This window comes from Oncorhynchus tshawytscha, linkage group LG33, assembly GCF_018296145.1.
Source record: "Oncorhynchus tshawytscha isolate Ot180627B linkage group LG33, Otsh_v2.0, whole genome shotgun sequence".
NCBI classification, from domain to species: Eukaryota; Metazoa; Chordata; class Actinopteri; order Salmoniformes; family Salmonidae; genus Oncorhynchus; species Oncorhynchus tshawytscha.
Genome location: NC_056461.1, coordinates 43,812,494 through 43,834,780, shown reverse-complemented (window position 1 = coordinate 43,834,780; position 22,287 = coordinate 43,812,494). Strand labels below are relative to the sequence as shown.

The 22,287-nt window shown below is 45.5% G+C and overlaps 1 protein-coding gene across 1 annotated transcript in view; it reads right to left on the bottom strand.

Moving 5' to 3' along the window:
• LOC121841667 (phosphatidylinositol transfer protein alpha isoform-like) overlaps positions 1–22,287 on the bottom strand; it is a 72,249-nt gene that overhangs the window by 40,359 nt on the left and 9,603 nt on the right. The window contains exon 2 of the mRNA XM_042311499.1: positions 5,420–5,450. Within this exon, the coding sequence (XP_042167433.1) occupies positions 5,420–5,450 (31 nt within the window). The remainder of the gene's footprint in view (positions 1–5,419; positions 5,451–22,287) is intronic.

Sequence of the window (22,287 nt, the reverse complement as noted above, 5' to 3'; positions counted from 1 at the left end):
TCTCCTAATACTGCTGCTACTATCTGCAGTGCCTCTAGTCACATGACTCTTTCCTAATACTGCTGCTACTATCTGCAGTGCCTCTAGTCACATGACTCCTAATACTGCTGCTACTATCTGCAGTGCCTCTAGTCACAAGACTCTCTCCTAATACTGCTGCTACTGCTACTATCTGCAGTGCCTCTATTCACATGACTCTCTCCTAATACTGCTGCTACTATCTGCAGTGCCTCTATTCACATGACTCTCTCCTAATACTGCTGCTACTATCTGCAGTGCCTCTATTCACATGACTCTCTCCTAATACTGCTGCTACTATCTGCAGTGCCTCTAGTCACATGACTCTCTCCTAATACTGCTGCTACTATCTGCAGTGCCTCTAGTCACATGACTCTCTCCTAATACTGCTGCTACTATCTGCAGTGCCTCTAGTCACATGACTCCTAATACTGCTGCTACTATCTGCAGTGCCTCTATTCACATGACTCTCTCCTAATACTGCTGCTACTATCTGCAGTGCCTCTAGTCACATGACTCTCTCCTAATACTGCTGCTACTATCTGCAGTGCCTCTAGTCACATGACTCTCTCCTAATACTGCTGCTACTATTATAGTTTTTATCCTGCCGCTCAGCCACTTTACCGCTGATTGTTTGAAAACTATAACTCATATACCTACCTCATCTATCACTGATATTGTTGGGCTCCCGATTGGTGCAGCCGTCTAAGGCACTGCGTCTAGAGGCGGCACTACAGACCCTGGTTCGATTCCAGGCCGTATCACAACCGGACGTATTTAGGAGTCCCATAGGGCAGCGCACAATTGGCCTAGTGTCGTCCGGGGTAGGCCGTCATTGTAAATAAGAATTTGTTCTTTAACTGACTTGCCTGGTTAAATAAACTTTTTTTTAAAAGTTAATATTGTTCTTTTACATACTGTATATTTTAATTTATATTGACACTATCTATTTCTGATATTGCTACTACGAACGTAACCATTTGGCTGTACAGTTTCCACCTTCTGCAGAGACCCATTCACTAGGCAAGATGTGACTGGGGGTTATTGCATTTCTTCACATTGACCCATCACTTTAGACAGGTGTGTTTCTGGGTAATGTAGTGTGTCTGGGTAATGTAGTGTGTCTGGATAATGTAGTGTGTCTGGGTAATGTAGTGTTTCAGGGTAATGTAGTGTTTCTGGATAATGTAGTGTGTCTGTGTAATGTAGTGTTTCAGGGTAATGCAGTGTTTCTGGATAATGTAGTGTGTCTGTGTAATGTAGAGTTTCAGGGTAATGCAGTGGTTCGGGGTAATGTAGTGTTTCTGGATAATGTAGTGTGTCTGTGTAATGTAGTGTTTCAGGGTAATGCAGTGTGCCTGGTTAATGTAGTGTTTCTGGGTAATGTAGTGTGTCTGGGTAATGTAGTGTGTCTGGGTAATGTAGTGTGTCTGGGTAATGTAGTGTGTCTGGGTAATGTAGTGTGTCTGGGTAATGTAGTGTGTCTGGGTAATGTAGTGTTTCAGGGTAATGTAGTGTTTCGGGGTAATGTAGTGTTTCTGTGTAATGTAGTGTGTCTGGGTAATGTAGTGTGTCTGGGTAATGTAGTGTGTCTGGGTAATGTAGTGTGTCTGGGTAATGTAGTGTGTCTGTGTAATGTAGTGTTTCTGGGTAATGTAGTGTTTCTGGATAATGTAGTGTTTCTGGGTAATGTAGTGTGTCTGTGTAATGTAGTGTTTCTGGGTAATGTAGTGTGTCTGGGTAATGCCTGGGTCTTCCTTTCCTGTGGCGGTCCTCATGAGAGACAGTTTCATCATAGTCCTTGATGGTTTTTGCGACTGCACTTAAAGAAACTTTCCAGATTGACTGACCTTCATGTCTTAAAGTTGTGATGGACTGTCGTTTCTCTTTGCTTATTTCAGCTGTTCTTGCCATAATATGGTCTTGGTCTTTTACCAAATAGGTCTATCTTCTGTATACCATCTCTACCTTGTCACAACACATCTGATTGGCTCAAACGCATTAAAGAAGGAAAGGAATTCCACAAACTCACTTTTAACAAGGCACACCTGTTAATTGAAATGCATTCCAGGTGACTACCTCATGAAGTTGGTTGAGAGAATGCCAAGAGTGTTTAAAGCTGTCCTCAAAGCAAAGATTGGCTACTTTGAAGAATATCAAATATATTTTGATTTGTTTAACACCTCTTTGGTTCCTACATGATTCCATTTCATAGTGTTGATGTCCACCATTATTCTAGATGTAGAAAATAGTAAACATAAAGAAAAACCCTTGAATGAGGAGGTGTGTCCAAACTGTTGACTGGTACTACATATATATATATATATATAAAACCCTTGAATGAGGAGGTGTGTCCAAACTGTTGACTGGTACTACATATATATATATATATATAAAACCCTTGAATGAGGAGGTGTGTCCAAACTGTTGACTGGTACTACATATATATATATATATATAAAACCCTTGAATGAGGAGGTGTGTCCAAACTGTTGACTGGTACTACATATATATATATATATATAAAACCCTTGAATGAGGAGGTGTGTCCAAACTGTTGACTGGTACTACATATATATATATATATATAAAACCCTTGAATGAGGAGGTGTGTCCAAACTGTTGACTGGTACTACAACATATATATATATATATATAAAACCCTTGAATGAGGAGGTGTGTCCAAACTGTTGACTGGTACTACATATATATATATATATAAAACCCTTGAATGAGGAGGTGTGTCCAAACTGTTGACTGGTACTACATATATATATATATATATAAAACCCTTGAATGAGGAGGTGTGTCCAAACTGTTGACTGGTACTACATATATATATATATATATAAAACCCTTGAATGAGGAGGTGTGTCCAAACTGTTGACTGGTACTACATATATATATATATATATAAAACCCTTGAATGAGGAGGTGTGTCCAAACTGTTGACTGGTACTACATATATATATATATATATAAAACCCTTGAATGAGGAGGTGTGTCCAAACTGTTGACTGGTACTACATATATATATATATATATAAAACCCTTGAATGAGGAGGTGTGTCCAAACTGTTGACTGGTACTACATATATATATATATATATAAAACCCTTGAATGAGGAGGTGTGTCCAAACTGTTGACTGGTACTACATATATATATATATATATAAAACCCTTGAATGAGGAGGTGTGTCCAAACTGTTGACTGGTACTACATATATATATATATATATAAAACCCTTGAATGAGGAGGTGTGTCCAAACTGTTGACTGGTACTACATATATATATATATATATAAAACCCTTGAATGAGGAGGTGTGTCCAAACTGTTGACTGGTACTACATATATATATATATATATAAAACCCTTGAATGAGGAGGTGTGTCCAAACTGTTGACTGGTACTACATATATATATATATATATAAAACCCTTGAATGAGGAGGTGTGTCCAAACTGTTGACTGGTACTACATATATATATATATATATAAAACCCTTGAATGAGGAGGTGTGTCCAAACTGTTGACTGGTACTACATATATATATATATATATAAAACCCTTGAATGAGGAGGTGTGTCCAAACTGTTGACTGGTACTACATATATATATATATATATATTTATCCATACAGTGCATTCGGAAAGTATTCAGACCCTTTGAATTTTTCCACATTTTGTTATGTTACAGCCTTAATATTCTAAAATTGATAAGTGTTTTTTCCATCATCCATCTACACACAATAACTATAATATATATATATATATATATATATATAATGTGCAAATACCCCATAATGCCCCATTATAACAACACCCCACAATGACAAAGCAAAAACAGGGTTTTAGACATTTTTGCTCATTTACAAAAAAATAATAATAATTAAAGATCACATTTACATTAGTTTTCAGACCCTTTACTCAGTACTTTGTTGAAGCACCTTTGGCAGCGGTTACAGCCTTGAGTCTTCTTGGGTATGACACTACAAGCTTGGCACACCTGTATTTGGGGAGTTTCTCCCATTCTTCTCTGTAGATTCTCTCAAGCTCTGTCAGGTTGGATGGAGAGCATCGCTGCATAGCTATTTTCAGGTCTCTCCAGAGATGTTCGATTGGGTTCAAGTCCGGGTTCTGGCTGGGCCCCTCGAGGACATTCAGAGACTTGTTTTCATCAAGGATCTCTCTGTACTTTGCTCTGTTCATCTTTGCCTCAATCATGACGAGTCTCCCAGTCCCTGTCGCTGAAAAACATCCACAATGCTGTGACCTTCATCGTAGGGATGCTACCAGGTTTCCTCCAGATGTGACAGAGCTCTGTCAGAGTGACCATCAGGTTCTTGGTCACCTCCCTGACCAAGGCCTTTCTCCACCGATTGCTCAGTTTGGCCGGGCAGCCAGCTTTAGGAAGAATCTTGTTGGTTCCAAACTTCTTCCATTTAAGAATGATGGAGGCCACTATGTTCTTGGGGACCTTCAATGCTGCAGAAATGTTTTGGTACCATTCCCCAGATCTGTGCCTCGACACAATCCTGTCTCGGAGCTCTATAGACAATTCCCTCGACCTCGTGGCTTGGTTTTTGCTCTGACATGCACTATCAACTGTGGGACCTTATATAGACAGGTGTGTGCCTTTCCAAATCATGTCCAATCAATTGAATTTACCACAGGTGGACTCCAATCAAGTTGTAGAAACATCTCAAGAATGATCCATGGAAACAACACCGAAGTTCAATTTTGAGTCTCAAAGCAAAAGGTTTTTTCTTTGTCATTATGGAGTATTGTGACGTCATTATGGAGTATTATGACGTCATTATGGAGTATTATGACGTCATTATGGAGTATTATGATGTCATTGAGGTATTGTGATGTCATTATGGAGTATTGTGTGCAGACTGATGAGGGAAAAAAAACAATTTAATCCATTTTAGAATAAGGCTATAACATAATAAAATGTGGAAAACGTCAAGGGGTCTGAATACTTTCCCGAAAGCAGTGTATGTGAAGATGAACATACCGAAATGAACTGCAAAGCACACTGGGCATTATTCTTGGCCTTGTTTCGGGGCGGAGCTCATTAGAATAATACTCAGCATGCTTTACAATGGTTAATTTTTACATATACACATAGCAGAAAGTAGGGGTGCTGAGTTTATAATTCGAAATGTAATTAAATACACAAAATACTAATTGGACTGTATTTCATGCCTGTGAAACTCTAATGACAATGGACTGTAGTTCATGTAACAGAAATCCATCTGTGGGATTATGTCTTGTATAATAGTTAATCAGAGAAGTTAGAGCAATCATTATGTGATCAATGCTTTGTAAGCTTGACACAGACACACACACTTGCAGGCACACACACAAACACAAGTACTAAAACAGAACTTACCTCTTCCACTGATATGGGCAGAATAACTCGACTGAGAGAGATAGAGAGAGAGATAGAGAGAGTGGAGATGGAGGGAGAAAGGCAGGGAGAGAGAGGGTGAGAGAGAGAGAAAGAGAGAGATAGAGAGAGAGAGAGAGAAAAAAAAGGAGAGGTAGGGAGAGAGAGGGTGAGAGAGAGAGAGAGAGAGAGAAGAGAGAGAGAGAGAGAGAGAAAAGGAGAGGTAGGGAGAGAGAGGGTGAGAGAGAGAGAGAGAGAGAAAAAGGAGAGGTAGGGAGAGAGGGTGAGAGAGAGAGAGAGAGAGAGAGAGAGAGAGAGAGAGAGAGAGAGAGAGAGAGAGAGAGAGAGAGAGAGAGAGAGAGAGAGAAAGAGAGAAAAGGAGAGGTAGGGAGAGAGAGGGTGAGAGAGAGAGAGAAAGAGAGAGAGAGAAAAAGGAGAGGTAGGGAGGAGAGAGAGAGAGAGAGAGAGAGAGAGAGAGAGAGAGAGAGAGAGAGAAAAAGGAGAGGTAGGGAGAGAGAGAGAGAGAGAGAGAGAGAGAGAGAGAAAGGAGAGGTAGGGAGAGAGAGAGAGAGAGAGAGAGAAAAAAGGAGAGGTAGGGAGAGAGAGGGTGAGAGAGAGAGAGAGAGAGAGAGAGAGAGAAAAAGGAGAGGTAGGGAGAGAGGGTGAGAGAGAGAGAGAGAGAGAGAGAGAGAGAGAGAGAGAGAGAGAGAGAGAGAGAGAGAGAGAGAGAGAGAGAGAGAAAAAAGGAGAGGTAGGGAGAGAGAGGGTGAGAGAGAGAGAGAAAGAGAGAGAGAGAAAAAGGAGAGGTAGGGAGAGAGAGAGAGAGAGAGAGAGAGAGAGAGAGAGAGAGAGAGAGAGAGAGAGAAAAAAAAGGAGAGGTAGGGAGAGAGAGAGAGAGAGAGAGAGAGAGAGAGAGAGAGAGAGAAAGGAGAGGTAGGAGAGAGAGAGAGAGAGAGAGAGAGAGAGAAAGGAGAGAGAAAAACAAGAGAAAAAACTGTTAGTTCCGACAGAACTAACAACAGCGGTCCTGGTTGGTCCCTGGATGGGAAACCAGATGCTGCTGGAAGTGGTGTTGGAGGTCCTGTAGGGGGCACTACTTAATGAGAGAATGAATAATGTGGTCTCATCTCCCCTCCTCTCTCTCTCTCCTCCCTTTCTCTCTCTCGCTTTCATTTTCTTTTTAAGGTGGGAGGAAAATCTCACTGTTTAAAAAAAGAAGACTTCTGTTCACATAATGAAAGTCTAGCAGGTTGACTTACAGAGAGGAGCTGGTCTTCCAGTGGCTCCCTGGCCGGAGGACTTATAGAAACAGGAGATGCTTTTCCAATGTGTTTTAATGCTCTAGTGTTGTTGTGTTTCCATCAGTAGTGAGACACTAAAGACTGTTGCTTTGTGAGAAGGTGTTACAGTTCACAGTTCTTATGTATATGACAGTTAAACAGTACCAACGCCTGGGCTTGGACCCAGTGAGACACGGGTACCGGCCCGCGTAGATGGAAACAGAGAAGTCTGAGCCATTTGGGTAAATCACTGGGGTATAACACTACGGTGAAAACACCGGGGTAAAACTGGGGTCAAACACTGGGGTAAATCACTGGGGTAAATCACTGGGGTAAAACTGGGGTCAAACACTGGGGTAAATCACTGGGGTAAATCACTGGGGTAAATCACTGGGGTAAAACACTGGGGTAAATCACTGGGGTAAATCACTGGGGTAAAACACTGGGGTAAATCACTGGGGTAAATCACTGGGGTAATTTATGTATGAGGAGAGGTATGTGTTAATGTATGAGGAGAGGTATGAGGAGAGGTATGTGTTAATGTATGAGGAGAGGTATGAGGAGAGGTATGTGTTCATGTATGAGTAGAGGTATGAGGAGAGGTATGTGTTAATGTATGAAGAGAGGTATGAGGAGAGGTATGTGTTATGTATGAGGAGAGGTATGAGGAGAGGTATGTGTTCATGTATGAGGAGAGTTATGTGTTAATGTATGAGGAGAGGTATGAGGAGAGGTATGTGTTATGTATGAGGAGAGGTACGTGTTAATATATGAGGAGAGGTATGAGGAGAGGTATGTTTTATGTATGACGAGAGGTACGTGTTAATATATGAGGAGAGGTATGTGTTCATGTATGAGGAGAGGTATGTGTTCATGTATGAGGAGTGGTATGTGTTATGTATGAGGAGAGGTATGAGGAGAGGTATGTGTTCATGTATGAGGAGAGGTATGTGTTATGTATGAGGAGAGGTATGAGGAGAGGTATGTGTTCATGTATGAGGAGAGGTTTGAGGAGAGGTATGTGTTCATGTATGAGGAGAGGTATGTGTTATGTTTGAGGAGTGGTACGAGGAGAGGTATGTGTTAATGTATGAGGAGAGGTATGTGTTCATGTATGAGGAGAGGTATGAGGAGAGGTATGTGTTCATGTATGAGGAGAGGTATGTGTTAATGTATGAGGAGAGGTATGAGGAGAGGTATGTGTTAATGTATGAGGAGAGGTATGAGGAGAGGTATGTGTTCATGTATGAGGAGAGGTATGTGTTAATGTATGAGGAGGGGTATGTGTTAATGTATGAGGAGAGGTATGAGGAGAGGTATGTGTTCATGTATGAGGAGAGGTATGTGTTAATGTATGAGGAGAGGTATGAGGAGAGGTATGTGTTATGTATGAGGAGAGGTATGAGGAGAGGTATGTGTTATGTATGATGAGAGGTACGTGTTAATATATGAGGAGAGGTATGAGGAGAGGTATGTGTTTATGTATGAGGAGAGGTATGAGCAGAGGTTAGCTAATGAACTAGCTACATCATATCAGCACATAGTTTATGAGCCACTGGCCAGTTAGAGTGGCTAGGTTAGCTAACGTACTAGCTACATCAGATTAGCACATAGTGGAGGAGTTACTGACCAGGTAGAGAGGCTAGGTTAGCTAACGAACTAGCTACGTCACATTAGCACATAGTGGAAGAGTTACTGACCAGGTAGAGAGGCTAGGTTAGCTAACGAACTAGCTACGTCACATTAGCACATACTGGAGGAGTTACTGACCAGTTAGAGAGGCTAGGTTAGCTAACGAACTAGCTACGTCACATTAGCACATAGTGTATGAGTTACTGACCAGTTAGAGAGGCTAGGTAAGCTAACGAACTAGCTACATCACATTAGCACATACTGGAGGAGCTACTGACCAGTTAGAGTGGCTAGGTTAGCTAACGAACTAGCTACATCACATTAGCACATAGTGGAGGAGTTACTGACGAGTTAGAGAGGCTAGGTTAGCTAACGAACTAGCTACGTCACATTAGCACATAGTGGAGGAGTTACTGACCAGTTAGAGTGGCTAGGTTAGCTAACGAACTAGCTACGTCACATTAGCACATACTGGAGGAGAAACTGACCAGTTAGAGAGGCTAGGTTAGCTAACGAACTAGCTACGTCACATTAGCACATAGTGTATGAGCTACTGGCTAGCTACAGTGGCTAATTTAACTAATGAACTAGCTACCTCACATCAACACATACTGGAGGAGTTGCTGGCCAGCTACAGTGGCTAGTGTAACAGGGTTGGTTATGTTTCCACTTGCCTCTAAAGAACGGTGTATTTAATGTTCAAGCATTCTTATTGGTTGGTTCAACTCTGATGACAATAAGGTGTGTTGTGATTGGCCCCGCTTGCAGATAGGGGGCAGTATGAAAATGTGATGCAACGGGTAGGTCACGTTCTGAATACTGTTGTCTATTTTCTATTTTACAATGTGTACAAGTTTGCTGTACATTACTGATTTATACATGTGTGGGTATATGGTACCTGTTAGGGATTGAGGGGCTTTCTGGGATGTGCTTTGGCATATGATTGCTGTAAATAAGTGTGTTAGCTAGCATACACCGATGTAATGGTCACATAAGCCGACTGCTAACACAGTTGTCATCATGCCCTAGCCATCAATACCGTTAAGCCCTGCACAACTAACGTGCTGTTTCCTATTTAACAACAGAAATAAATGATGCTCAACTGGGACCACTGGCTGATGTGATTTATTAGGACAAAACACAAAGCAAGGAGAGTATGATTAACATCTGTTACACCAGCTTAGCTAACAAACTAGCTACGTCGGTCAAGGCGGGCATCACCAAAATGACACATCCATGAACCACCAAAGCCGTTACAGAGAGGGGGGATATTCCTAGCTGTCCCTGTCCCCGCGAGAGGAGAGCGTGTCCCTGCGAGAGGAGAGTGTGTGTTGGCTGTCCCTGTCCCCGCGAGAGGAGAGCGTGTCCCTGCGAGAGGAGAGTGTGTGTTGGCTGTCCCTGTCCCCGCGAGAGGAGAGCGTGTCCCTGTGTGTGTGTTGGCTGTCCCTGTCCCCGCGAGAGGAGAGCGTGTCCCTGTGTGTGTTGGCTGTCCCTGTCCCCGCGAGAGGAGAGCGTGTGTCCCTGTCCCCGTGAGAGGAGAGCGTGTGTTGGCTGTCCCTGTCCCCGCGAGAGGAGAGCGTGTCCCTGTCCCCGTGAGAGGAGAGCGTGTGTTGGCTGTCCCTGTCCCCGCGAGAGGAGAGCGTGTCCCTGCGAGAGGAGAGTGTGTGTTGGCTGTCCCTGTCCCCGCGAGAGGAGAGCGTGTCCCTGCGAGAGGAGAGTGTGTGGGCTGTCCCTGTCCCCGCGAGAGGAGAGCGTGTGTTGGCTGTCCCTGTCCCCGCGAGAGGAGAGCGTGTGCTGGCTGTCCTGTCCCTGCGAGAGGAGAGCGTGTGTTGGCTGTCCCTGTCCCCGCGAGAGGAGAGCGTGTCCCTGTCCCCGCGACAGGAGAGCGTGTGTTGGCTGTCCCTCTCTCATCCCTGTCCCCACGAGCGGAGAGGGAGGAGAGAGGGTGTGTTGGCTGTCCCTGTCCCCACGAGAGGAGAGCGTGTCCCTGTCCCCGCGACAGGAGAACGTGTCCCTGTCCCTCTCTCATCCCTGTCCCCACGAGAGGAGAGGGAGGAGAGAGGGTGTGTTGGCTGTCCCTGTCCCGCGAGAGGAGAGCGTGTCCCTGTCCCCGCGAGGAGAGAGGGAGGAGAGAGGGTGTGTTGGCTGTCCCTGTCCCCGCGAGAGGAGAGTGTGTCCCTGTCCCCGCGAGAGGAGAGCGTGTGTTGGTTGTTCCTGTCCCCGCGAGAGGAGAGCGTGTGTTGGTTGTCCCTGTCCCCGCGAGAGGAGAGTGTGTCCCTGTCCCCGCGAGAGGAGAGCGTGTGTTGGTTGTTCCTGTCCCCGCGAGAGGAGAGCGTGTGTTGGTTGTTCCTGTCCCCGCGAGAGGAGAGTGTGTCCCTGTCCCCGCGAGAGGAGAGTGTGTCCCTGTCCCCGCGAGAGGAGAGTGTGTCCCTGTCCCCGCGAGAGGAGAGCGTGTGTTGGTTGTTCCTGTCCCCGCGAGAGGAGAGCGTGTGTTGGTTGTTCCTGTCCCCGCGAGAGGAGAGTGTGTCCCTGTCCCCGTGAGAGGAGAGCGTGTGTTGGTTGTTCCTGTCCCCGCGAGAGGAGAGTGTGTCCCTGTCCCCGTGAGAGGAGAGCGTGTGTTGGTTGTTCCTGTCCCCGCGAGAGGAGAGTGTGTCCCTGTCCCCGTGAGAGAAGAGCGTGTGTTGGTTGTTCCTGTCCCCGAGAGGAGAGTGTGTCCCTGTCCCCGTGAGAGGAGAGTGTGTCCCCTGTCCCCGTGAGAGGAGAGCGTGTGTTGGCTGTCCCTGTCCCCGTGAGAGGAGAGCGTGTGTTGGCTGTCCCTGTCCCCGCGAGAGGAGAGCGTGACCCTGTCCCCGCGACAGGACAGGAGAGCGTGTCCCTGTCCCCGCGAGAGGAGAGCGTGTCCCTGTCCCCGCGAGGAGAGAGGGAGGAGAGAGGGTGTGTTGGCTGTCCCTGTCCCCGCGAGAGGAGAGCATGTCCCTGTCCCCGCGAGAGGAGAGCGTGTCCCTGTCCCCGCGAGGAGAGAGGGAGGAGAGAGGGTGTGTTGGCTGTCCCTGTCCCCGCGAGAGGAGAGCGTGTCCCTGTCCCCGCGAGAGGAGTCCCTGTCCCCGCGAGAGGAGAGCGTGTGTTGGCTGTCCCTGTCCCGCGAGAGGAGAGCGTGTCCCTGTCCCCGCGAGAGGAGAGCATGAAGGGGCTCTAGCCTTTTGGGGGCCCTACGTGACATTTGCGGGCAAAATGTTAGAGTGCCCCCCCCGCAAGAGAGAAACTGCTGAACCAAATGTCAAACTTGCCCTGGTCTATTCTCTTATTCTAACTCTCCATAGTATTGATGGCCCTGACTGAGTTCCCTCACACCCCCAAAAAATATTCCTTATTCTGGGGCCCCAAGCGACCACTTATGTCGCTTATGCTTGGAGCCGGCCCTGCCCTGCCCCTTTGGGAAGAGAGTGTGACAGTAACTCGGGGCAAGCATGGACCGACTCACAATCCACTCTAACAGTGTGTGTGTGTGTGTGTGTGTGTGTCCGTGTTTTAGAAAAATAATAAAAAATGTGAACCTTTATTTAACTAGGCAAGTTAGTTAAGAACAAATTCTCATTGTGTGTGTGTGTGTGTGTGTGTGTGTGTGTGTGTGTGTGTGTGTGTGTGTGTGTGTGTGTGTGTGTGTGTGTGTGTGTGTGTGTGATTACAGTGTGTGTGTTACAGACACTGAACAGACACACTGTAAAACCAAGTGTGATTACAGACACACTGTAAAACCAAGTGTGATGAATGGCAAAAAATGTCCTCAAATGGCCTGAGGCGTCTGCTGCTGTATCCCGATGTGATTACAGACACTAAACAGACACCATGTAAAACCAAGTGTGATTACAGACACACTGTAAAACCAAGTGTGATTACAGACACACTGTAAAACCAAGTGTGATTACAGACACTAGACAGACACACTGTAAAACCAAGTGTGATTACAGACACTAGACAGACACACTGTAAAACCAAGTGTGATTACAGACACCCTGTAAAACCAAGTGTGATTACAGACACCCTGTAAAACCAAGTGTGATTACAGACACCCTGTAGAACCAAGTGTGATTACAGACACACTGTAAAACCAAGTGTGATTACAGACACACTGTAAAACCAAATGTGATTACAGACACACTGTAAAACCAAGTGTGATTACAGACACTAGACAGACACACTGTAAAACCAAGTGTGATTACAGACACTAGACAGACACACTGTAAAACCAAGTGTGATTACAGACACTAGACAGACACACTGTAAAACCAAGTGTGATTACAGACACGGAACAGACACACTGTAAAACCAAGTGTGATTACAGACACACTGTAAAACCAAGTGTGATTACAGACACCCTGTAAAACCAAGTGTGATTACAGACACCCTGTAGAACCAAGTGTGATTACAAACACACTGTAAAACCAAGTGTGATTACAGACACCCTGTAAAACCAAGTGTGATTACAGACACTGAACAGACACACTGTAAAACCAAGTGTGATTACAGACACCCTGTAAAACCAAGTGTGATTACAGACACACTGTAAAACCAAGTGTGATTACAGACACCCTGAAAAACCAAGTGTGATTACAGACACCCTGTAGAACCAAGTGTGATTACAGACACCCTGTAGAACCAAGTGTGATTACAAACACACTGTAAAACCAAGTGTGATTACAGACACCCTGTAAAACCAAGTGTGATTACAGACACTGAACAGACACACTGTAAAACCAAGTGTGATTACAGACACACTGTAAAACCAAGTGTGATTACAGACACGGAACACTTTTCTGGATCACTTTTTAAATCTGTCAAAGCATTTAGAATTTCAATTCAAATGTGTTTAGATTGTAAACAACAGAATATGTTAATTCGCTGTAACACTTTTTAAACACATGAACACGCTATTTATTCAGCACAAGGCGTTTAGGTTTTAAATACTAAACAATGGGGGTGTTGTTTTAACACTATAGGATGTAAAGACATATTTTCATATTTCCCAGCATGCCTTTCGATGGAATGTGAGAGATTACCAACCCATGACTGTGTTTGTTGTTAGTGACAGAGATATCAACCCCATTTTAGACCTTAATTTTCATTTGTCTTAAGTATCATCAACATTATGGTCTGAAACAATACATTTCTTGACAAATGTTCCAAATGTCAACAAATACGCTGGGCAAGGTGGGATAACTTTGTGTCTGTAAAATGAATTATGCAAGAAATGGGGGTTGACACTTTTTATGTGCAAATATTGATAATAATAAATAATAAATATTGGTATTATAACCATCAGTATCGATGTAAACTTGGAATCACGCGATGACAAGTTGTGTGGTCCTCCCACCACGACACGGGAAAGCTTGAAGCTTGCAGTTTATCAAAACTACAGATTAATGAGTAGTTGACTCAAAGAGAGAGAAAGACAATAGTTGAACAGTTTTGAACAAATTAATTTCATCCAAAATGAAGGAGAAGCAAGTGAGAGATAGAGAGAGATTTCATCAATTGCCGCTAGCTTGTTTAGCCTACTCTAACACCGGGCTCAAACAGAGGGATGCTATGTTAGCTAGCTGGCTAGTTTAGCCTACTCTAACACCGGGCTCAAACAGAGGGATGCTATGTTAGCTAGCTGGCTAGTTTAGCCTACTCTAACACTTCAATACTCAAACAGAGGGATGCTATGTTAGCTAGCTGGCTTGTTTAGACTACACCGGGCTCAAACAGAGGGATGCTATTTTAGCTAGCTGGCTTGTTTAGCCTACTCTAACACCGGGCTCAAACAGAGGGATGCTATGTTAGCTAGCTGGCTTGTTTAGCCTACTCTAACACCGGGCTCAAACAGAGGGATGCTATGTTAGCTAGCTGTCTATAGCTATCCAACACTGGAACTCTTCCAAGTCAAGGTGAGCTTTTGGTTTTATTAATTTATTGCCACCGGGGCCCACCAGTGTAACTGCTAAACTGCTTGCTGACTGTACACTGTACTGCATGATTGTAGTGGGTTTACTAATGCATTAGTTCTATTAGATATGTTGACTAGGACGGTACTTTAGTTAATATGGTGACAACGATGTAAGATGTGTTGAAATATTGGTAAAGTGACAGACAATCCGAACTCTGAATAAAAGGAATGGAAAGTCACATCAATTTCTAATGACTAAATAGACTCTAAACAGGACGATGGGGAAGTTAACACTAGTGTTTCAAACCTGAACGCAAAGGAGATACAGGTGGTTGGAAACAGACTGGAAACAGACTGGAAACAGACTGGAAAAAGACTGGAAACAGACTGGAAACAGACTGGAAACAGACTGGAAACAGACTGGAAAAAGACTGGAAACAGACTGGCAACAGACTGGAAACAGACTGGCAACAGACTGGAAAAAGACTGGCAACAGACTGGAAAAAGACTGGAAAAAGACTGGAAACAGACTGAAAACAGACTGAAACAGACTGAAACAGACTGTAAACATACTGGAAAAAGACTGGAAACAGACTGGAAACAGACTGAAACAGACTGGAAACAGACTGGAAACAGACTGAAAAAGACTGGAAACAGACTGTAAACAGACTGAAAAAGACTGGAAACAGACTGTAAACAGACTGGAAACAGACTACAGACTGGAAACAGACTGGAAACAGACTGGAAACAGACTGGAAACAGACTGGAAAAAGACTGGAAACAGACTGTAAACAGACTGGAAACAGACTGGAAACAGACTGTAAACATACTGGAAAAAGACTGGAAACAGACTGGAAACAGACTGGAAACAGACTGGAAACAGACTGGAAACAGACTGGAAAAAGACTGGAAACAGACTGTAAACAGACTGGAAACAGACTGGAAACAGACTGTAAACAGACTGGAAACAGACTACAGACTGGAAACAGACTACAGACTGGAAACAGACTGGAAACAGCTGACTATCATGTTGAATCTTGTATTTTCAACTCCTGTGTTGAACACTTATTGGCTAATCTAAATGCCTAATGATTCAGTTTTAAACACTGAGGTTATAACCCTGTAAGACACTAGCAACGTCTCAGTCCACGGTGTGTGTGTGTGTGTGTGTGTGTGTGTGTGTGTGTGTGTGTCCATTCAGCATTCTATCATGAGCAACTTAATTCATTTCCAGTCTGTCTCATCGGGGCTCTGGTATCTCCCTAATCGCTTCTGATCTGCCAGACCGCAGTCATCCTCTCCTCTCCACTCCCCCTCTCCTCCCCACTCCCCCTATCCTCCCCACTCTTCCCCCTATCCTCCTCTCCGCTCTACTCCTCCCCCTCTCCACTCCTCCACCTCTCCACTCCTCCCCCTCTCCACTCCACTCCTCTCCCTCCCCACTCCTCTCCACTCCTCCCCCTTTCCCAGTCCCTCTCCTCTCCTCTCCCTCTCCCCCCACCTCTCCTCTCCCTCTCCTCCCACACTCCTCTCCCCCACCTCTCCTCTCCCTCTCCTCCCACACTCCTCTCCCTCTCCACTCCTCCTCTCCCCCCCACCTCTCCTCTCCCTCTCCACTCCTCCTCTCCCTCTCCACTCCTCCTCTCCTCTCCCTCTCCTCCCACACTCCTCTCCCCCACCTCTCCTCTCTTCTCCTCTCCTCTGATCTCCCTCTCCACTCCTCCTCTCCTCTTCTCCTCTGATCTCCCTCTCCACTCCTCCTCCTCTCCTCTCCCTCTCCTCCCACACACTTCTCCCTCTCCACTCCTCCTCCTCTCCTCTTCCCCACCTCTCCTCTACTCTCCCTCTCCTCCTCTCTCCTCTCCACTTATAAACTACAACCAAAGAGACTGAAGCCTAAAGTTACAAATATATTAGACGTATTATGGATCAAGATGTGTTCAACAGTTAGCCTTGGGGGAGAGCAACTTCAGCTATCCTACACCTAGCAGTGTGTGTGTGTCTATCCTACACCTAGCAGTGTGTGTGTGTGTGTGTGTGTGTGTGTGTGTGTGTGTGTGTGTGTGTGTGTGTGTGTGTGTGTGTGTGTGTGTCTATCCTACACCTAGCTGTGTGTGTGTGTCTATCATACACCTAGCTGTGTGTGTGTGTGTCTATCATACACCTAGCTGTGTGTGTGTGTGTGTGTGTGTGTGTGTGTGTGTGTGTGTGTGTGTGTGTGTGTGTGTCTATCCTACACCTAGCTGTGTGTGTGTGTGTCTATCATACACCTAGCTGTGTGTGTGTGTGTCTATCATACACCTAGCTGTGTGTGTGTGTGCTGTGTGTGTGTGTGTGTGTGTGTGTGTGTGTGTGTGTGTGTGTGTGTGTGTGTGTGTGTGTGTGTGTGTGTGTGTGTGTGTGTGTGTGTGTGTGTGTGTGTGTGTGTGTGTGTGTGTGTGTGTGTGTGTGTGTGTGTGTGTGTGTGTGTGTGTGTGTGTGTGTGTGTGTGTGTGTGTGTGTGTGCGTGTGTGTCTATCATACACCTAGCTGTGTGTGTGTGTGTGTGTGTGTCTATCATACACAGCTGTGTGTGTGTGTGTGTGTCTTTCATACACCTAGCTGTGTGTGTGTGTGTGTGTGTGTGTCTATCATACACCTACCTGTGTGTGTGTGTCTATCATACACCTACCTGTGTGTGTGTGTATGTGTCTATCATACACCTAGCTGTGTGTGTGTGTGTGTGTGTCTATCATACACCTAGCTGTGTGTGTGTGTGTGTGTGTGTGTGTGTGTGTGTGTGTGTGTGTGTGTGTGTGTGTGTGTGTGTGTGTGTGTGTGTGTGTGTGTGTGTGTGTCTATCATACACTTAGCTGTGTGTGTGTGTGTGTCTATCCTACACCTAGCTGTGTGTGTGTGTGTCTATCATACACCTAGCTGTGTGTGTGTGTGTGTGTGTCTATCATACACTTAGCTGTGTGTGTGTGTCTATCATACACCTAGCTGTGTGTGTGTGTGTGTGTGTGTGTGTGTGTGTGTGTGTGTGTGTGTGTGTGTGTGTGTGTGTGTGTGTGTGTGTGTGTGTGTGTCTATCATACACTTAGCTGTGTGTGTGTGTGTGTCTATCCTACACCTAGCTGTGTGTGTGTGTGTCTATCATACACCTAGCTGTGTGTGTGTGTGTGTGTGTGTGTGTGTGTCTATCATACACTTAGCTGTGTGTGTGTGTCTATCATACACCTAGCTGTGTGTGTGTGTGTGTGTGTGTGTGTGTGTGTGTGTCTATCATACACCTAGTGTGTGTGTGTGTGTGTGTGTGTGTGTGTGTGTGTGTGTGTGTCTATCCTACACCTAGCTGTGTGTGTGTGTGTGTGTGTGTGTCTATCATACACCTAGCTGTGTGTGTGTGTGTGTGTGTGTGTGTGTGTCTATCCTACACCTAGCTGTGTGTGTGTGTGTGTGTGTGTGTGTGTGTGTGTCTATCCTACACTTAGCTGTGTGTGTGTGTGTGTCTATCATACACCTAGCTGTGTGTGTGTGTGTGTGTGTGTGTGTGTGTGTATGTGTGTCTATCCTACACCTAGCTGTGTGTGTGTGTGTGTCTATCCTACACCTAGCTGTGTGTGTGTGTGTGTCTATCCTACACCTAGCTGTGTGTGTGTGTGTCTATCCTACACCTAGTTGTGTGTGTGTGTGTGTGTGTGTGTCTATCATACACCTAGCTGTGTGTGTGTGTGTGTGTGTGTGTGTGTGTATGTGTCTATCATACACCTAGCTGTGTGTGTGTGTGTGTGTGTGTGTGTGTGTGTGTGTGTGTGTGTGTGTGTGTGTGTGTGTGTGTGTGTGTCTATCATACACCTAGCTGTGTGTGTGTGTGTCTACCATACACCTAGCTCTGTGTGTGTGTGTGTGTCTATCATACACCTAGCTGTGTGTGTGTGTGTGTCTATCCTACACCTAGCTGTGTGTGTGTGTGTGTGTATCCCTACACCTAGTTGTGTGTGTGTGTCTATCATACACCTAGCTGTGTGTGTGTGTGTGTGTGTGTGTGTGTGTGTGTGTGTGTGTGTGTGTGTGTGTGTGTGTGTGTGTGTATGTGTCTATCATACACCTAGCTGTGTGTGTGTGTGTGTGTGTGTGTGTGTGTGTCTATCATACACCTAGCTGTGTGTGTGTGTGTGTGTGTGTGTGTGTGTGTGTGTGTGTGTGTGTGTGTGTGTGTGTGTGTGTGTGTGTGTGTGTGTGTGTGTGTGTGTGTGTGTGTGTGTGTCTATCATACACCTAGCTGTGTGTGTGTGTGTGTGTGTGTGTATCCTACACCTAGCTGTGTGTGTGTGTGTGTCTATCATACACCTAGCTGTGTGTGTGTGTGTGTGTGTGTGTGTGTGTGTCTATCATACACCTAGCTGTGTGTGTGTGTGTATTTCATACACCTAGCTGTGTGTGTGTGTGTGTCTATCATACACCTAGCTGTGTGTGTGTGTGTGTGTGTGTGTGTGTCTATCATACACCTACCTGTGTGTGTGTGTGTGTGTCTATCCTACACTTAGCTGTGTGTGTGTGTGTGTGTCTATCCTACACCTAGCTGTGTGTGTGTGTGTGTGTGTGTGTGTGTGTGTGTGTGTGTCTATCATACACCTTGCTGTGTGTGTGTGTGTCTATCATACACCTACCTGTGTGTGTGTGTGTCTATCATACACCTTGCTGTGTGTGTGTGTGTCTATCATACACCTACCTGTGTGTGTGTGTGTCTATCCTACACTTAGCTGCTGTGTGTGTGTGTGTGTCTATCATACACCTAGCTGTGTGTGTGTGTGTGTCTATCCTACACCTAGTTGTGTGTGTGTGTCTATCATACACCTAGCTGTGTGTGTGTGTGTGTGTCTATCATACACCTAGCTGTGTGTGTGTGTGTGTGTGTGTGTCTATCCTACACCTAGCTGTGTGTGTGTGTGTGTGTGTGTGTGTGTGTGTGTGTGTGTGTGTGTGTGTGTGTGTCTTTCATACACCTAGCTGTGTGTGTGTGTGTGTGTCCTGTGTGTGTGTGTGTGTGTGTGTGTGTGTCTATCCTACACCTAGCTGTGTGTGTGTCTATCCTACACCTAGCTGTGTGTGTGTGTGTCTATCATACACCTAGCTGTGTGTGTGTGTGTGTGTGTGTGTGTGTGTGTGTGTGTGTGTGTGTGTGTGTGTGTATCATACACTTAGCTGTGTGTGTGTGTGTGTGTCTATCCTACACCTAGCTGTGTGTGTGTGTGTGTCTATCCTACACCTAGCTGTGTGTGTGTGTGTGTGTGTGTGTCCTACACCTAGCTGTGTGTGTGTGTGTGTGTGTGTCTATCATACACCTAGCTGTGTGTGTGTGTGTGTGTGTGTGTGTGTATGTGTGTCTATCCTACACCTAGCTGTGTGTGTGTGTGTGTGTGTGTATGTGTGTCTATCCTACACTTAGCTGTGTGTGTGTGTGTGTGTCTATCATACACCTAGCTGTGTGTGTGTGTGTGTGTGTGTGTGTATCCTACACCTAGCTGTGTGTGTGTGTGTGTCTATCCTACACCTAGTGTGTGTGTGTGTGTGTGTGTCTATCATACACCTAGCTGTGTGTGTGTGTGTGTGTGTGTGTGTCTATCATACACCTAGCTGTGTGTGTGTGTGTGTGTGTGTGTGTGTGTGTGTGTGTGTGTGTGTCTATCATACACCTAGCTGTGTGTGTGTGTGTGTGTGTGTGTGTGTGTGTGTGTCTATCATACACCTAGCTGTGTGTGTGTGTGTATCATACAAATAGCTGTGTGTGTGTGTGTGTCTATCATACACCTAGCTGTGTGTGTGTGTGTGTGTGTGTGTGTGTGTGTCTATCATACACCTAGCTGTGTGTGTGTGTGTGTGTGTCTATCATACACCTAGCTGTGTGTGTGTGTGTGTGTGTGTGTGTGTGTGTGTGTGTGTGTGTGTGTGTGTGTGTGTGTGTGTGTCTATCATACACCTAGCTGTGTGTGTGTGTGTGTGTGTGTGTGTGTGTGTATCATACACCTAGCTGTGTGTGTGTGTGTGTGTGTCTATGTACACTTAGCTGTGTGTGTGTGTCTATCATACACCTAGCTGTGTGTGTGTGTGTGTGTGTGTATCATACACTTAGCTGTGTGTGTGTGTGTGTGTCTATCCTACACCTAGCTGTGTGTGTGTGTGTGTCTCATACACCCAGCTGTGTGTGTGTGTGTGTGTGTGTGTGTGTCTATCATACACCTAGCTGTGTGTGTGTGTGTGTGTGTGTGTGTGTGTGTGTGTGTGTCTATCCTACACTTAGCTGTGTGTGTGTGTGTGTGTGTCTATCCTACACCTAGCTGTGTGTGTGTGTGTGTCTATCATACACCTAGCTGTGTGTGTGTGTGTGTGTGTGTCTATCCTACACCTAGCTGTGTGTGTGTGTGTGTGTGTGTCCTACACCTAGCTGTGTGTGTGTGTGTCTATCATACACCTAGCTGTGTGTGTGTGTGTGTGTGTGTGTGTGTGTGTGTGTGTCTATCATACACCTAGCTGTGTGTGTGTGTGTGCTCTGTGTGTGTGTGTGTGTCTATCATACACCTAGCTGTGTGTGTGTGTGTGTGTCTATCATACACCTAGCTGTGTGTGTGTGTGTGTGTCTATCCTACACCTAGCTGTGTGTGTGTGTGTGTGTCTATCCTACACCTAGCTGTGTGTGTGTGTGTGTGTGTGTGTGTCTATCATACACCTAGCTGTGTGTGTGTGTGTGTGTGTGTGTACACCTGCTGTGTGTGTGTGTGTCTATCATACACCTAGCTGTGTGTGTGTGTGTGTCTATCATACACCTAGCTGTGTGTGTGTGTGTGTCTATCATACACCTAGCTGTGTGTGTGTGTGTGTGTGTCTATCCTACACCTAGCTGTGTGTGTGTGTGTGTCTATCCTACACCTAGTGTGTGTGTGTGTGTCTATCCTACACCTAGCTGTGTGTGTGTGTGTGTGTGTGTGTGTGTGTGTGTGTCTATCCTACACCTACCTGTGTGTGTGTGTGTGTGTGTGTGTGTGTATGTGTGTCTATCATACACCTGTGCTGTGTGTGTGTGTGTGTGTGTGTCTATCATACACCTAGCTGTGTGTGTGTGTGTGTGTGTGTGTGTGTGTGTGTGTGTGTGTGTGTGTGTGTGTGTGTCATACACCTGTGTGTGTGTGTGTGTGTGTGTGTGTCTATCATACACCTAGCTGTGTGTGTGTGTGTGTGTGTGTGTCTATCCTACACCTAGCTGTGTGTGTGTGTGTGTCTATCATACACCTAGCTGTGTGTGTGTGTGTGTCTATCATACACCTAGCTGTGTGTGTGTGTGTGTGTGTCTATCCTACACCTAGTGTGTGTGTGTGTCTATCATACACCTAGCTGTGTGTGTGTGTGTGTGTGTGTGTGTGTGTGTGTGTGTGTGTGTGTGTGTGTGTGTGTGTGTGTGTGTGTGTGTGTGTGTGTGTGTGTGCTATCATACACCTAGCTGTGTGTGTGTGTGTGTGTGTGTCTATCCTACACCTAGCTGTGTGTGTGTGTGTGTGTGTGTGTGTGTGTGTGTGTGTCTATCCTACACCTAGCTGTGTGTGTGTGTGTGTGTAGTGTGTGTGTGTGTGTCTATCCTACACCTAGCTGTGTGTGTGTGTGTGTATCATACACCTAGCTGTGTGTGTGTGTGTGTGTGTGTGTGTGTGTGTGTGTGTGTGTGTGTGTGTGTGTATCATACACTTAGCTGTGTGTGTGTGTGTGTGTCTATCCTACACCTAGCTGTGTGTGTGTGTGTGTATCATACACCTAGCTGTGTGTGTGTGTGTGTGTGTGTGTGTGTGTGTGTGTGTGTGTGTGTATCATACACCTAGCTGTGTGTGTGTGTGTGTGTCTATCCTACACCTAGCTGTGTGTGTGTGTGTGTCTATCCTACACCTAGCTGTGTGTGTGTGTGTGTGTGTGTGTGTGTGTCTATCCTACACCTAGCTGTGTGTGTGTGTGTGTGTGTGTCTATCCTACACCTAGCTGTGTGTGTGTGTGTGTGTCTATCA